The sequence below is a fragment of the Ictidomys tridecemlineatus genome, chromosome 1 (assembly GCF_052094955.1).
Source record: "Ictidomys tridecemlineatus isolate mIctTri1 chromosome 1, mIctTri1.hap1, whole genome shotgun sequence".
In the NCBI taxonomy this organism is placed as follows: Eukaryota; Metazoa; Chordata; class Mammalia; order Rodentia; family Sciuridae; genus Ictidomys; species Ictidomys tridecemlineatus.
In genome coordinates, this window is record NC_135477.1 from 160,756,627 (window position 1) to 160,771,222 (window position 14,596).

Consider the following 14,596-nt stretch of genomic DNA (forward strand, 5'->3'; position numbering starts at 1 on the left):
TGCAGAAGTCTGGTCAGGATGTGGTTTTGATGGGAGGAGGCAGTAGAGAAGAAAGGGATTTATGAGTAAAGATGGATGAGCCTGACAGCTAAAGATCCAGGAGAGGCAAACATCAAGGACAGGTCCAGGTTTGGGGCTCGGTGGCTGGAACAGTTTTGAGGAGCTTCACCTAGGGTGTGTTGCATCCTGCTGGAAAAACAGCCTAATTTTTGAAGCACTTTGAGAATAGTGAGGTTCTGGGAGGTCTGTGAAAAAGAAGTGGAGATCTTAGACAGATGTGGGAGTAGCCAAGGAAGAAGATAGGATAGTGAGTACTCAGCACTCAACAGAGCTTGAATGTCACTGACCTGTGATGCACAGCAGGAAGGAGGAACTTGGGAAGGGGGTATGCAGGGTAGGGAAGGGCAGAGTTGAGGGACTCTGTCTTGAGGGTATCATCTTAGGAAGCTGTTTGTCCAACTCCACAGGAGGGAACTCTTAAAATTATTGATCGGAAAAAGCACATATTTAAACTTGCTCAGGGAGAATATGTTGCACCTGAGAAGATCGAGAATATCTATATCCGTAGTGAACCTGTGGCACAAATCTATGTCCATGGAGACAGCTTAAAGGTAAGGCTACCCATGCTCCATCCCTTCTGCAAGCACAGTACTGCTGAAAAATCTAAATTAAATTTTAGTTTCCAATCAGACACTAGGATCCACCTAAACAAGTCCTTTCTAAAGAAGAAATCTTGGTTACTTGTATTTTGGTTAACTGCAGTTAGGTCAAGTAAATTGTTTGAAGTAGCAATCATAAACATGCCCACTACTTTTAACTTATGTTCCGCTTACTTCCAAGAGAGATTTTTGAGATGAGATGCAAAGACAAAATTTTATAGATAAATGGGTATAGTATTACACACAAATAATGGTTCTGATGATAATATAGTTTATTAAGATTAAATTATTTGGGGGGGTTATACTTATTTTGCCATTATTATTATTTAGATCATTAACATTCTATGATATCAAAGTTATCAAATGTGTTCTATGTTGTCATTGCATGAATATAATTAAATATTAAATTATTTTTGAAGAAAATACCATTTGAATTTAAGTTCTTTATGAATGAAGTTTCATTAGTGTAAAAATTTCTAAATGGTCTTAACCATGGGATCGTAGAATTTGGATATAGAGTTCTTTGATTAACATCAAAAAATATGCAGGTTTAAGATTGGCATGAGAATCAACGTTGGGATATCAGTCTAATTTTACTGATTCTTGATGTCCTTAAATATCCACCATATCATATGTAGGGGGATATATCAGGAAATGAACAGTCAAGAATGTGTGATATATTAGAGAAAATGTTTCATAACATGAGAGAATGTTTCATAAGCATATGCTTATTTTTAGAAAAGGGTGGAGTATGAAGATACCAAGAGATTATTTTTAATGCTGGATCACAAATAACCACTTTAAAAGCTTTTGTCATGATTATGTTTTCCTTTGGTGGGCATTGTAGGCCTTTTTGGTGGGCATAGTAGTGCCTGACCCTGAAGTCATGCCCTGCTGGGCTCTGAAGAGAGGAATTGAAGGACTATATACAGATCTCTGCATAAATAAGGTCAGTATCTTAGGGCTGTTTCCTCAAAGGCTGTTGAGTGTTTTATGATGCCACATAAGAAAAAGACAGAAAAACTGTTGGACCAGTGAAATTTGAACACAGAGGGAATTTCTAATATTACTTTATATACAGTGGAAATCCTAAACCAGAGGTTTGTCTTTTAGTTACTATTGAAGAAGTTCATGTTTCTGGGAAATTTGACCAGCTATTGGATTTTAGAATCAAGAGACATCACTTATCCAACCCTGTTGTGTTACAGCCTGGAGGACAGGCCAGGGAGGAGGTGACTCTCCCAAGGCCACACAGCTGGCAAACAGCAGAGTCAGATGCAAACCCAGGCTTTCTGACTCACTGAACATGCACTCTCCAAATGTGATTTTGTATGTTCTGGGTTTATAGAGATAGTCGTGGAATTGAAACAGGAACACAGTTCTTTCTGCTTAGAGCATTGGCCATTCCCACCTTCCTGAAACCTTCTCATAGCACATGTTAGAGGAGGACTGCTGCTCTCTAACCTTAGCATTAGCCCTTCAAGTCTCTTGGTCTATTTCTGAGGAGCAGCCATATACCCCCCACCCCACCCCAGGCCCTGGGCTCATCTAGGGGCAGCAGGACTCACCAGGCTGACCAACAGGCTGCTTTTAAATTAAAAAAAAAAAAATTTCCTTTTTTTTTTTTTTTTTTTTTGATCACTGAGCCTGTTTATGGCCACTCCTCTGGCCATTTGCAGCCCTTTTTTGTCTGATGCAAGGTAGTGATTGAGACGCTGCCAGGGAGCAACACCTCCAGATGGGCAGGTGCAAGGGATCAGATGTCTGCACCATCACCAGTTGCTTTTAACTCAAAATATGTTGTTTCCTCTATGCCCATTTCAAAATATGTTCTTATAATTTTATTTCTGTGATTTTTAATTTAGGAGCTGAAGAAAGCCATTTTGGAAGACATGGTAAGGTTAGGAAAAGAAAGTGGCCTCCATTCTTTTGAACAGGTAACTATTACCCTCCCTACACTCTTTATAGCCCTTTAGTTAGTGATGAAAATTAAATTAACCCAGTGGCAACTCTGACCTAGATTTCCTTGCCCTTTATGGTGTGGAAGCCAGCAGGCTGTGTACCAATGGACCCCTGAAGGCCTGTTTGGGTTGACTACAATAGCCGCTTCCTGAATTAAAATAGGTCATTGGATAAGTGAGACAGTGCTTGTCCTCATAATCTCATGCATTCATAAGGCTGAAATATTACCCCCACTGTCACTGGTAGTTCATTTGTACCTGGTCTGTATCCCAAGATGCCTGTAATACTAAAGACCAGAGTCCTATATTATTTTTAATTTTATGGGGACTGTCTTCTTGGCTACCATGGGTACGCTTACTTGCTAAGACATTGGATAGATTTGGGTCTTCCCTCAGGCCATTGATATCTGTCATCTAAGTGTGCTTTCTACAAAGAGGAAGAATATTTAAAGAGAGGACAGGCAATTCTCTAAGACATTTACTCTTTGCAATGTTCTTACTATAACTGAGCTCATAAGCATGTACATGATGCATGTACATGGTACATGTAAGTACTTTCATGTAACATTTATATAACCTCCTTTGTCAAAAATTCAAGGAGAAAAATTCTAAAATCATAACATCTTGATTTAAAATTATTCTTTGTATTTAAAATAATTATTTTTCACAAAAATGAACATCCTGTAAGAATTTTTTTATAAAGTTTTGTTTCCTCATATATTGTGGGGGGGGTCTGCAAGGTTTATGAAAATTTTAAATTTTTGTCTGTTTATTTGATGATAACCTAGAAACATTTTAAAAATGAGTTTTAAATATAAAATTCTTGTAATGTATCGATTTGAAGTTAAAAGACATTTTCACCAGGCTGGGATTATAGCTCTGTGGTAGAGTGCTTGCCTAGCACATGTGAGGCACTAGGTTTGATGCTCAGCACCACATAAAAAGAAATAAATAAAATAAAGGTATTGTGTCCATCCACAACTAAAAAACATTTTTAAAAAAGCATTTCCACCAATCAAGATTTTAGTGTCTTAATTTCAAACTGAGGGAATCTAAACATATTTTTAGGATCTAAGAATATTGCTATTTCTCTCTAAATGGATGAATGTAAACATCTGTCAGTATGTTTTTAGAACAATTAAATCCTGGATAAGTAAATCTTGAGGATTTCAGGCAAGTTACATTTATTTTTCTAAATGGAAGGTCAATTTGGGGTACATAATAATAATTTAAATTTACAAATTTTATAGAACTAATTTCATTGCCCTACCTTGATGGGGAGTTGTGTTACTGGATTATATGTGACCATGTAGTCCATGGGCCACAAAGGAGTGAGTGGTCCCAGACCCAGTTCGTCTGGGCCTCTGTCATAATTTGAAGGGCAGGCTGTAAGTCCTCTAGAAACTCTTGTAGTCATCCTTCCACATTAATAAGGCCTGCACGCCCTCTGCTGGCATTAAGATGCATGACTTCCCCGCTACATAAGAACCCTCCCAGGCCATCCAGATTGCTTTTCACAGAAAATCAGTCAACTATCTCTTAAGATTGTGCTTAAAAGGGACCTTTGATTAAGTTTCCAGTGTTAATTATTGCTTGGTTAGGTCCTTTACTGAGAGGAGACGTGTTCTTGGCTTTCCACATGCCTTATACAGTTTCATCTGTCTTCACCATGGTAACCTCAAATACAGAGCTGCCATGTGGCATCCCTGAAGGTCTTTAGTTATATTGCCAAGGTTGTCACCTCCAGGTTTTTTTCTGTTCCCCTTCTCCTTATTCCTTGGCTTCCTCCCCACCACAGTGTGCACTCTCAGCTGACTGTAGGAGAGCAAGCACCAGGCCTCAGGCCTGAGGAGGCCATGCTCCCAGTGGAGAGCCAAAGCTCAGCCAAAATTGTTTCAGTTAATCCATAATCCGTTGTCAGCTTGTCCTAGGACTTTTCCCTCCTCAAAAATGAATGGTCAGTGAAGGCTTAACTCTAAACATACACATGCAAACAGCCAAGTCCAGAGTTTAAATAATTTATTAAAAGCTTTTAGAAGTTCAGATTTTCTGAGAGAGGTTAATTTCCATTCAACTTTCAACTACCAAAAAAAAGTTTTTTTGATATACTGTAAGAATCACTTCCAAAACCATGCAATTCCTCAAATTAAGCCAATCATTATTAATTTATAGAGAGCTTTGGAAGATATATTTTAATGAGTAGATAGGAAGCATTTATGATAATTGTATCAACTTATAATTATTGTATCAATAATTAAAATATGTAGGTGACTGGGAAATATTTGAGCATATTTAACATCATGATTAATAATTTTCTTGATATTTATGTGCCTTATGAATTTGCATAGGCAATATGAACTATCGGTGAGTAATAGATTTCTTGAGTTCTAACTAGTGAAGCCCTCACTGGGAATATTTTACTATATTTCCTCCCACTGAATTGATTACTTACCTAGTCAATTTGCCTTTAACTCAGAAATGATCATTTTCCTAATTCATTTAAATGTTTTATCTTTTTTCTTTATTGCTTCTGTCCTAAATTATTCACTCTGTTTATTATCTACTACCTATGTTATGTTAAAGTTTTCATTGAGTGATACCTTTGAAAAAATTAAAATATTATATTCCTTCAAAATTGTGAAAAGCTCATGCTTTTATAAATTGACATAAAAATTGGGAAGCCTCTTTCATAGCATGTGTGGCATTACAGGAGAAGAAGGATTCTCATGCTTTTTTTACAGGTTCACAATTGGGCAGTTTGGTTCTTATTATAGAAAATTGATTTACTTCTTAAAAAAAAAGCTATTGTTAAGGCCCACAGTTAAGGTCAGTTAAATGACTGGTTCAACTTATTTTTTCCCCCACTTACTGACCAGACTTTTTCTTACTTAAGCAGATTTTATAGGTATTTTTATAGAAGAATTGAAATGGACTCGAGTGTAGGTCAGACTCAAGCAAGGACTGGCATCCTGGCAGCAGGGCTGTTCTAATCTGCTCACTGAAGGACTGAAAGGGGAGCTGAATTTAGGCTGCTTGTTTGCTTGGACTTTGCAAGGTTGTATTTGATGATATAGTCTGTTTTCAGGCAGAGCTATTTTTAAGGTAGACAGGTTGAATTGCAGATATCCCACTCAATCCCTGTACCAATATTTGCTGCAGAGAGCTGGTTTGGCAGATTTGCAAAGTGTACTTGTTTCCATTCTTCTATAAAATCTGCTTAAGTAAGAAAAAGTCCTAAGATCACGTTTTATTTTATAGTCTACTCACCATCTAAATAGCATTATGTAGCTCTCCCTACAAAATTCATCTTCCCTGTACTGTGTATTTTATAGATTGTCACTGCCATATTTTCAGAGGTGTTTACCCTATATCCCAGTAATGAGCATAGATCCTTGTCCCATTGACACAGTGCTTTTCGCATGCTATTGGGAATGCAGATTAGCTGAAATCCAGGCTGCATGGAGACTGTAGAAATTATATCTTGACTTGTGTGTCTCCTTTTAAAAATTATATTATTAATTGATGAGCAAAAGAAGGAGGGGAGATGCTTTACATCTACTAAGGTCTTTATGTGATATTGTTTCTATCAAAAGAGAACTTTTGGACTGTTCATTTTACATATTGACAGTAAATATGAGGTATTATACTACGTAACATCAATTTATATAGAATTAAAAGTTACTTGAAAGCCTCTAAATTACTTTAGATTATGTTAATGTTTTCTGCAAGCTAATTAATTTTTTCACCAAATGGTGATTTCTAGACTTTTAAAAGTAGAAGTTAAATGACATCTTGTACAAAAGTTGAGCAGTACTGCCATTGTTGGATTGGCGCTCCATACCCTGCTTCTCCCTAACCACTTAACCACCTTGCCTCTTCCCTCCTCCATGCTACCTCCACTGTCTCTGCCTCTCCCCCACCTCATCCACCACCCTTCTCCATGTCCATACCTGCTACCTCTCTAAACCCACATCACTTCCCCCCAGGATGATCTCTGTAGACTCCATCCTTCTCAGTATACCAAACTTCTCTCTTGGGACCTATTTCCAAAGAATTGCACATGTCCTAGGATGATTTATGCCTGATAACAACAAGGGTCCAAAAAATAACATCCCTATTCCTGAACAAATGCTTGCTTCTTTGAGTAAAAAGCACAGGGAGAGTTTGCAAACAAAATGTTCTTTATAAGAACTTTAATTAATTTCGAAATTCTTCACAATACCAAACTTTAGCCAATAGCCTCAGATTTCCAGCTATTAAAGTTGGAAATCCAAGCAGGAATCCTTTCCACAAGTGAGGTGAAGTTAGTTGGCTGCCTGTAATGCTAGCTGAATTTTTAGCATAATGTTTGTTCAACTCCTGACTTAAAAGGCTCCAAATGCTGTTTTACTGAAGTATGCTACTCTAAGACAAACATGTATCCTTTGTTTGAACAAATATCTGAAGAGATAAAGATGAATCTGATTTATTAATGCTGTACTCATCTGAAAACTTTCACATTCTTTAGGTACAAATAGGGGTAAAAATGGCAGAATCTGTTAGAATTTTTTATGGAGGATCACAAGTTCAAGGCAAGACTGGACAACTTAGCAAGACCCCTTCAAAAATGATAATAATTTATAATAATAATGATAGATGGGAGATTAGTAAAGCAAGTAGGTGGAGAAGGAGGGGGAGGGAAAGGAAAGGTACTAGAAATGAGATTGATCAAGTTTTTCAGGTCCATAAATGACTATGGCATAATGAATCCCACTACTATGTACAAATATGATGCAACAATAAAAAAAATTTAAAAAGGGCTGGGAATGTTGCTTGGAAGCCAAGAAACCCAAGATTCAATCCCTAGTACCAAAAATTAAAATTAATGAATGTATTTAAGAGTTTTCTGAGCAAAAAAATGCTTTGTTATCTTTAAATACCTACCTGCCGGGGTAGCGGACTGTTAGCATCAGAGAGTTTGAAAACAGTTATTGAAATTCCTTGCATATACATTGATTTTTTTTTAATAAGCTCTTTTCTGAATTGTGTCTTTGGACTTTTTGAACTGTTCTCATAAGACAGTGGCTTTGAACACAGTGACCTCTCACTCTTCTTCCCATGGCTTCTACACACTTTGATTCCTCTCTGCTCTGTAAGTCACTCCTTCACTCTCTCAAGCCCAGGCTGCGTCTCTAAAACATGTTCAAATGTTCAAAGTCCATTTTATCTCAGAAGCCTGTAAATCTTAATGTGAACACTTGATCTACCCACCTCTCTCTGTTCCTCCTCCAGTTTTTAACATTGTAGTATTTTCTCAAGCAGAGATCTAAAGTTATTCTGACCTCTCTTTCTTTACTACTTACCCAAACCAATAAACCAATTGCAAATGCTACTTCAAAGCTGACTTCTACCCCCACCACCAACTTCACAGCCCAAACCACAATCTGTCTTGACTGTTGGCTGGTCTTCCGTCTTCCACTCTTCCCCTACTTCTTTCTTAACAGAGTAATCTTTCCAAAGAGCCCTTCTGATCCTGTTTCTTAATACTTAAAATTGTTTAAAGAGTCATGTCCAGACCCCCTAGCTAGTTGTATTGCTCCTTTATGATTTGACCAGTTAACCTCACAAACCCTATTCCTATGCCTCAGCCTACACTGAGTGTTCCAGATATGTGTTGGCCCATATTGCCTCTCTGAGTACCTTGCTAACCACAGACCATATAGCAGGCACCCTCTCCCCTGGCTATCTTCATCTGTCTAAAGCCTACTTATCCTTCAGAGTTTAACTCAGGCATCCCTTTTCAGTGAATCCCACCCATACCCGGCTTAGGTGGTATATCAGAAATGCAGTCACTTCAGGCATGGTGGACTCCTGTGGTCCCAGCAACTCAGGATACTGAAGCAGAAGGATTTCAAGTTCAAGGTCTACCTGGGCAACCGGTGAGACCTTGTCTCAAAATAAAAAATAAAAGGGCTGGGGATTTAGCTCAGTGATAAGAGTAACCCTGGATTCATCTCCAGTACAAAAAAAAAATGAGAAATGCAATCAACTGTAACACACTGGGTTTGGTTCCACACATACACACAAGAAGTTGAAAGACAGGCTGTCCCAGGTAGGTGCAGATCCTCAAAGACCTAGACTCATCCATCATTCTACTCTCCACATTGGTTTATTACCTCATGGTTACAAAGTGGAAGCTATAGGTTTGGACGTTGTCCACCTTCAAGAAAAGAAGGAAAATTGGTGTAGATAGCCACTTTAATAGCAAAGCAAAACTTTTCCTTTTTCAATAGCCAAAAACAGATCTCATGGCTCTCCCTTAGATGAAAGTAGAGCTAAGAAATCAGGGAACAGGACTGTAATGATTGACATAGCTTGTTTTGGTCCCAAACCAAGTCATGGTTCTATTATTGTGGAAGGAATGGGTACATGGAAGCAACCATCTGCTTGCCATCAGTATCCCTCTCTGTGCCGTGCCCATAGTAGTTGTATCATACTGCAGTATCTCTCATTAGATTATAAACTACATGTGGGCAGGGATTGTTACTTAGTCTTCTTTGTATTCCCAAAGCCTAACATGGTACCTGACACATAGTAGTTGCTCAATAATTATCAATTACACCAAATGATGAATGAATGTAAGTGTGCATTTAGAACATATATTTTTATTTAATTCTTTGAAGTCTGCAGTACCGCAGTTTGCAGCCTTGATTAAATATCATCGCTATTTAATGATATAAGTGTATCATCTCAACAAAATTACTGAATTTGGGTCCAGTTGTCAAGATGTAACTACTTAGTCATGATGTCACTTCAGGGTTTAGCCTACCCAAGCCCAGAACATAAGACTTTCAAAGAACTGACCATGAGCCTTCCTGCTGGAGCTGCACATGAGAGGAGCCTAACCATGCTCCCCTAGATCAGTCCCTTCCATCCTGTCCAGTCCTCATTCTGCTTCACAAGGAGACTGAATGAGGAGGCTTGCGTTCTACCCCATCAGAGTAGGTAATGTGGACACTGTGATCTCTCCATGCCTCCCCTCTGGTGAAATAAAATTCCATGGTGAAGCTTGTTTTTCACTGGACCTTATCATATCCCCCCAGACTGTATATTCCTCCTGTGAATAGCATCTTGTCTTTAGGCAGCCATCGAAAACAGAAACCTAGGAATCCCAGAAGTTGCCTTCCTCTCGACTCTTCTCGCCAGTTCATCTCTGAGTGGTTAGAATTGCTTACTCATCTCTGTAGGCCTTTCACTCCTCTCCCATGAATTGCCTAGTCCTTCTGAAGAGTTGCCCTGCTTCCAGTCTGCGCTTTCTCACAAGCCACCTTCTCACTTCTCCAAGAGAAATTTCTTCAAGAGAAATGGTTCTAAGGTGTGTGTTCTGCCCTGCCATTGCTCTTTGTGAAAGACCCGACCTGAGAGAGTACTTCAAAAAACAAATAGAGCTTTACTCAACCTCCATGTACCACTTCAGTACCACTCTATAGAGTAAGGTTGGGCTCCTGCATAAAGTGGCCCATCAACCATTTCAGCTTCATCACTCACTTTACCTATTTTATACAAGACCAAGAAACCTCTTGGATTTCCCTTCTTATGCTCTGCCATTTCTAACCATCCCGCAACCCCCGCCCCTAGCTTTTTTCTTGAGGCTGCCTCTACCTATTATGCCCTTCTCTACCCTTCTCTTCCCCTTTGCTGGTTGACTATTACTCATTTTTCTAATCCTCACTGAAATGGAAGTCTTCCCTGATGCTCCTCCCTCTTACCTACCATTTACTGAACTCTCAAGGTCCTTCATCCCATGTATACCATGTTAATAATTGCCCAGCATCTCTGTCTGCTCTGCTGTATGCAAATGTGTACTCCCTGTGGGTGGGTATGTTTATAATACCTCTTTATATCCTCAGTACCTGGCACAGAGTAAGCAACCAATTCACTTTTGTTCACTGGAAAAATAAGAAGGAAGGGGGGAAATGGCTTTCAGACACATCAAGTGGGCTGAATTTTTTTGACTGAGCATAGTGTTTATCAACACATCTGTCTGTTCCTATATACCTGTTTACTTTCACCATGTATGCTCTTAATGCTATGTTTTGTTCCTGTTAAAGATGTATTCTGCATTTGATTTTTAGGTTAAAGCCATTTACATCCATTCTGACATGTTCTCAGTTCAAAATGGCTTGCTGACACCAACACTAAAGGCTAAGAGACCCGAGCTGAGAGAGTACTTCAAAAAACAAATAGAAGAGCTTTACTCAACCTCCATGTGAAGTTCAAGGAAAGTTCTTCTCAGTATAATGGACTGTGCAGCAATATTATAGTAATTCTTGAAAGTTAACGAGTAAAAATGACACAGCTGGGAAAGAATAAGCACCTGATTTTATGACTGAGCCTTTTCCTGTCCCAAGAGGTCTTTAACAATATTTTCTCTATCATCACTGAGTACACTTTATTTTTATTAAAATTATATTGTAGCAAGCTGCTAAAATATTGCAAATGGCAATGTAAAAATTAAGAGATTTTCTCAAGAACTGTGTACCACTAAAAGTAATATATTCTCAATGTTCACAGAACTATTAAACATAAAGGAAAAGCATAACTGATATTGTACTTAATTATTTGTGGAATAATAACCAGATACAGCAAATATCTAGGCAATGTCTACCTCATTCAACAACTGATTATCAAAACTACAATCAAGTCAGACTTAAAAATTAAAATGATGTGTATAGAATCACACTAAAACATGATAACTCATTCTTCATGATTTCAGATTTGTTAAACATGACAATCCTTATTGAGGTGGAAGTTTTATCTCTGATTTACTTTTATTCATGAAAAATTTAAATTCAGATATTCTAGAATATGATAATCATAGAACAACTTACGAAAGTCTTTCAATGTTTTCTCATTTATTAATGTCATTAAGATATTTAAGAACTACCTATAAAAAAATGTAATGTAAAACTAATCAAATATAGTTTGCACATATTTGTGGATTTCTTACCATAATGAATTCTTAAATCTATTGACTCTATGATGAACAGATCCTTGGGGAAGACTTAAAAAGAAACATGGAGTTTCTTTTTCAGAGTGAGGAGCAGTAATATACCTAATACTTCTTGCTGCTGGGGCCTTTCCTTCTTCCATTTACCAGGCCTGGGAAACCAAATATGGCTGCAATTCTGAACAGTTTCACTTTCTTTCAATAAGACTATCAAGGTATGATATGGGGAGAAGTGGATATTATTTCCAAAGAAAATAATTTCTTAATAACAATTTTGAAGAATCTCTTTAAAATGCCCTTAGAATACCTTAGGTCCATCAAACAATTCATATGCAGTTTATGTATGTTAATTCAAAATATGTGCTCAGTGTTTCAGGGCAGAAACTCCTTCCCCTGGAGGAAGTCCAAACTCTGAATGAATGCTGTCAGTTAAAAACTGCATAATCATATGGGTCTACTGGATGAATCTACATCAGTGCTTGTACACTTACATTTAAGTCTTGTCAAAAGTAGACAACGGCATCATTTGATGTATTTATTCAGTTTTTTTTTTTTACATATTTCTTGGGCATAGTCTTTCTGAAGACATGCAAATTTGGCATTTAATAAATGAGTTAGTTCTGTGCACATTGTTATTGTTTTTTGTTTTTGTTTTTGTTTTTGTTACTGGGGATTGAACCCAGGGGCCCTTTACCTCTTTATTTTTTATTTTTGAAACAGGGTCTCACTAAGATGCTTAGGCCTTGCTCACTTGCTAAACTGGCCTCAAACTTGTGATCCTCCTGCCTCAGCCTCCCAAGTGATTGGGATTGCAGGCATGCACCACTGTACCCAGTCTTGCTAAGTTGCTGGGGCTGGCTTCAAACTTGCAGTTCTCCTGCCTCAGCCTACTGAGTCACTGGGAATACAGGTGTGTGCCACCCATGCCTAATCTTCATAATTAATATTAATTTTCAAAGGCATTTCTAACTGAACAAATACTTAAGATGTCCAAAATCATATCTGTACAGCACTGGCTTTTAAAAATATTTAATATATATTTTATCAATTAAAGGTGAAAATCGTTACCTAAATTGGAAATTCATACTATTTTAAGGGCAAGTAATGTAATTTAAGCATTTGAAACTTATTTTGATTCTATTTACACCTTATAGCAGTTGATATAATTACTTATGGACAGCTTAAGATTTCTTTTTTTTTTTTTCTTTTTTTTTTTTTGGTCACTCAAAAGATCCTGTATTCTAAAAGACTTTCTGATCTCTAGTTAAATTATCATAGTTGGGCCCATTGGTTAGGGTTAGTGCAGATGTGCTGAGAAAAGTAAACACTGGGCCTTAAATACATTGCATGTACTCATCTATTCTTATAATTCCACTTAAGTTTGTAATAAATGACAAATGAAACAATATGTACTAATGAAAAAATATTTCTTGCTTCAGATTTTTCAACCTTATTTTGTAGAGAAAAAGTTTGTGTTTTTCTTTAACCAATGCAGAAAAAAAAAAAAAAACTATGTACTTAAGAGTCATGCTCACTTTGGCCATTGGATCCTGTTTAAGACTAGAGGTGTAACAGAGAATCAGTTGCTTAAGCATAAATATGTTCCTAACTGTTTGGCCTTTTGGACCTGTTTCTCGTTTTACAAACCAATCCTGTTGTATATATTATAACATGAAGTATGCACCATTTTTTTCCTGTTGCCATAAAAATGTCCTTATATAGTATTGAGGCTTCCCCTCCAGGTGGGAAAGGAGACTGTGGCCAGGTATAGTACCTAGGCCTAGCTCCATGTATTAGTAACTCAGAAGTTCAAGGATTACACAAGTCACTCTTACATTCTAAATTTAGGTAAAATTAAAAGCATGAGAAAAACAAGTTTCCATTGGAATTTTTGTAATCAGGTAATGTTTTAGCAACCTGAAGTTAGCACTTAATTTGATTATGTCACCCATCAAAAAATTGATTATCTTTTATTTTTCTGCTCTAAAAAATGTGAAATTATCTTTTCTGCTCCAAATGTACAAAGCACAAATGTGTGTAGTTATTTAAAATACAAAATACTATAAAAATGAATGTGAAGAATGGGAAAATGTATTTTTGCATGAAAACCAACTACTTAGAAACTTGTTTAATATCTCAGGAAAAAAAAGAATGGCTAATCATGTATGAAATTGGTAAACTATAAGTTGGCTGTGTTTTCTTGCCAGTTTTTATTTTAAGGACATTTAAATGAAAAGAAAAAAGGATCCTAGTAATCTAAATTTTCTCTCAAATATGTTATATAATCCTGTGAATCTATAATTAACTACAATCAGGATGGGATTAGCATCCAAATGAGGATGAGGACCAAACTCCAAATGGGAAACTCTTCAGTGAGATCACTTTAAGGGTTGTAACACAGAGGCAATAGGTAAATACTTGAAATACAAGCACTTCTAAACTTGGTCCCAAGAAAGTGTTTTCACAAAGTGACAATGGCTTTTAAACATTCATTGGACTGATTATTTTAATTTTCCTTGTTAAATCATTGCAGTAACTGCATGGGGGGGTGGAAATGGATATTTTTTGAAGACTTGCTTATTCTACTTTCAATTTTTGAAAACTGAGGGGATTAAAATATTACTTTTTAAATATGCATAAAAGTATCTTAACCAATTATATTTTCATTTGCTTTGTTATAGCATGCATCCAACTATAAAATGCATTTATGAAAACTTTTGTAAAAAAATAAAGACTTCATTTCTCAAAGTTGCTTACAATTACTATTTTATATATTTATATAACAGATTCCCTGATGAGAGTGTATTTGGTAATGTTCAATCACAGTGCTTATGGCATCAGTGGATCAAGCTCCATTGCCAACCAGAATATTCTACATTGTCTGCATCCTCTATAAGGTTCCCCAAACTCCAAAAACTTATGGTGCACCCAGGGACATTCTCTTTTGCCTTTGCTGGAACTCCTACTATCATCAATTGTGTCCTGGT

The 14,596-nt window shown here is 37.0% G+C and overlaps 1 protein-coding gene across 7 annotated transcripts in view; it reads left to right on the forward strand.

Annotated features, from left to right (window-relative positions):
- Nucleotides 1–14,357, forward strand: part of Acsl6 (acyl-CoA synthetase long chain family member 6) — a 57,890-nt gene extending 43,533 nt beyond the window's left edge. For all 7 annotated transcript variants that reach the window (XM_021733606.3, XM_021733602.3, XM_021733604.3 and 4 more), the window contains 4 exons: nt 468–611; nt 1,507–1,608; nt 2,525–2,596; nt 10,735–14,357. In XM_021733606.3, the coding sequence (XP_021589281.1) occupies nt 468–611; nt 1,507–1,608; nt 2,525–2,596; nt 10,735–10,872 (456 nt within the window). In that variant the 3' untranslated portion in view covers nt 10,873–14,357. The remainder of the gene's footprint in view (nt 1–467; nt 612–1,506; nt 1,609–2,524; nt 2,597–10,734) is intronic.
- The last annotated feature ends 239 nt before the right edge of the window (nt 14,358–14,596 follow it).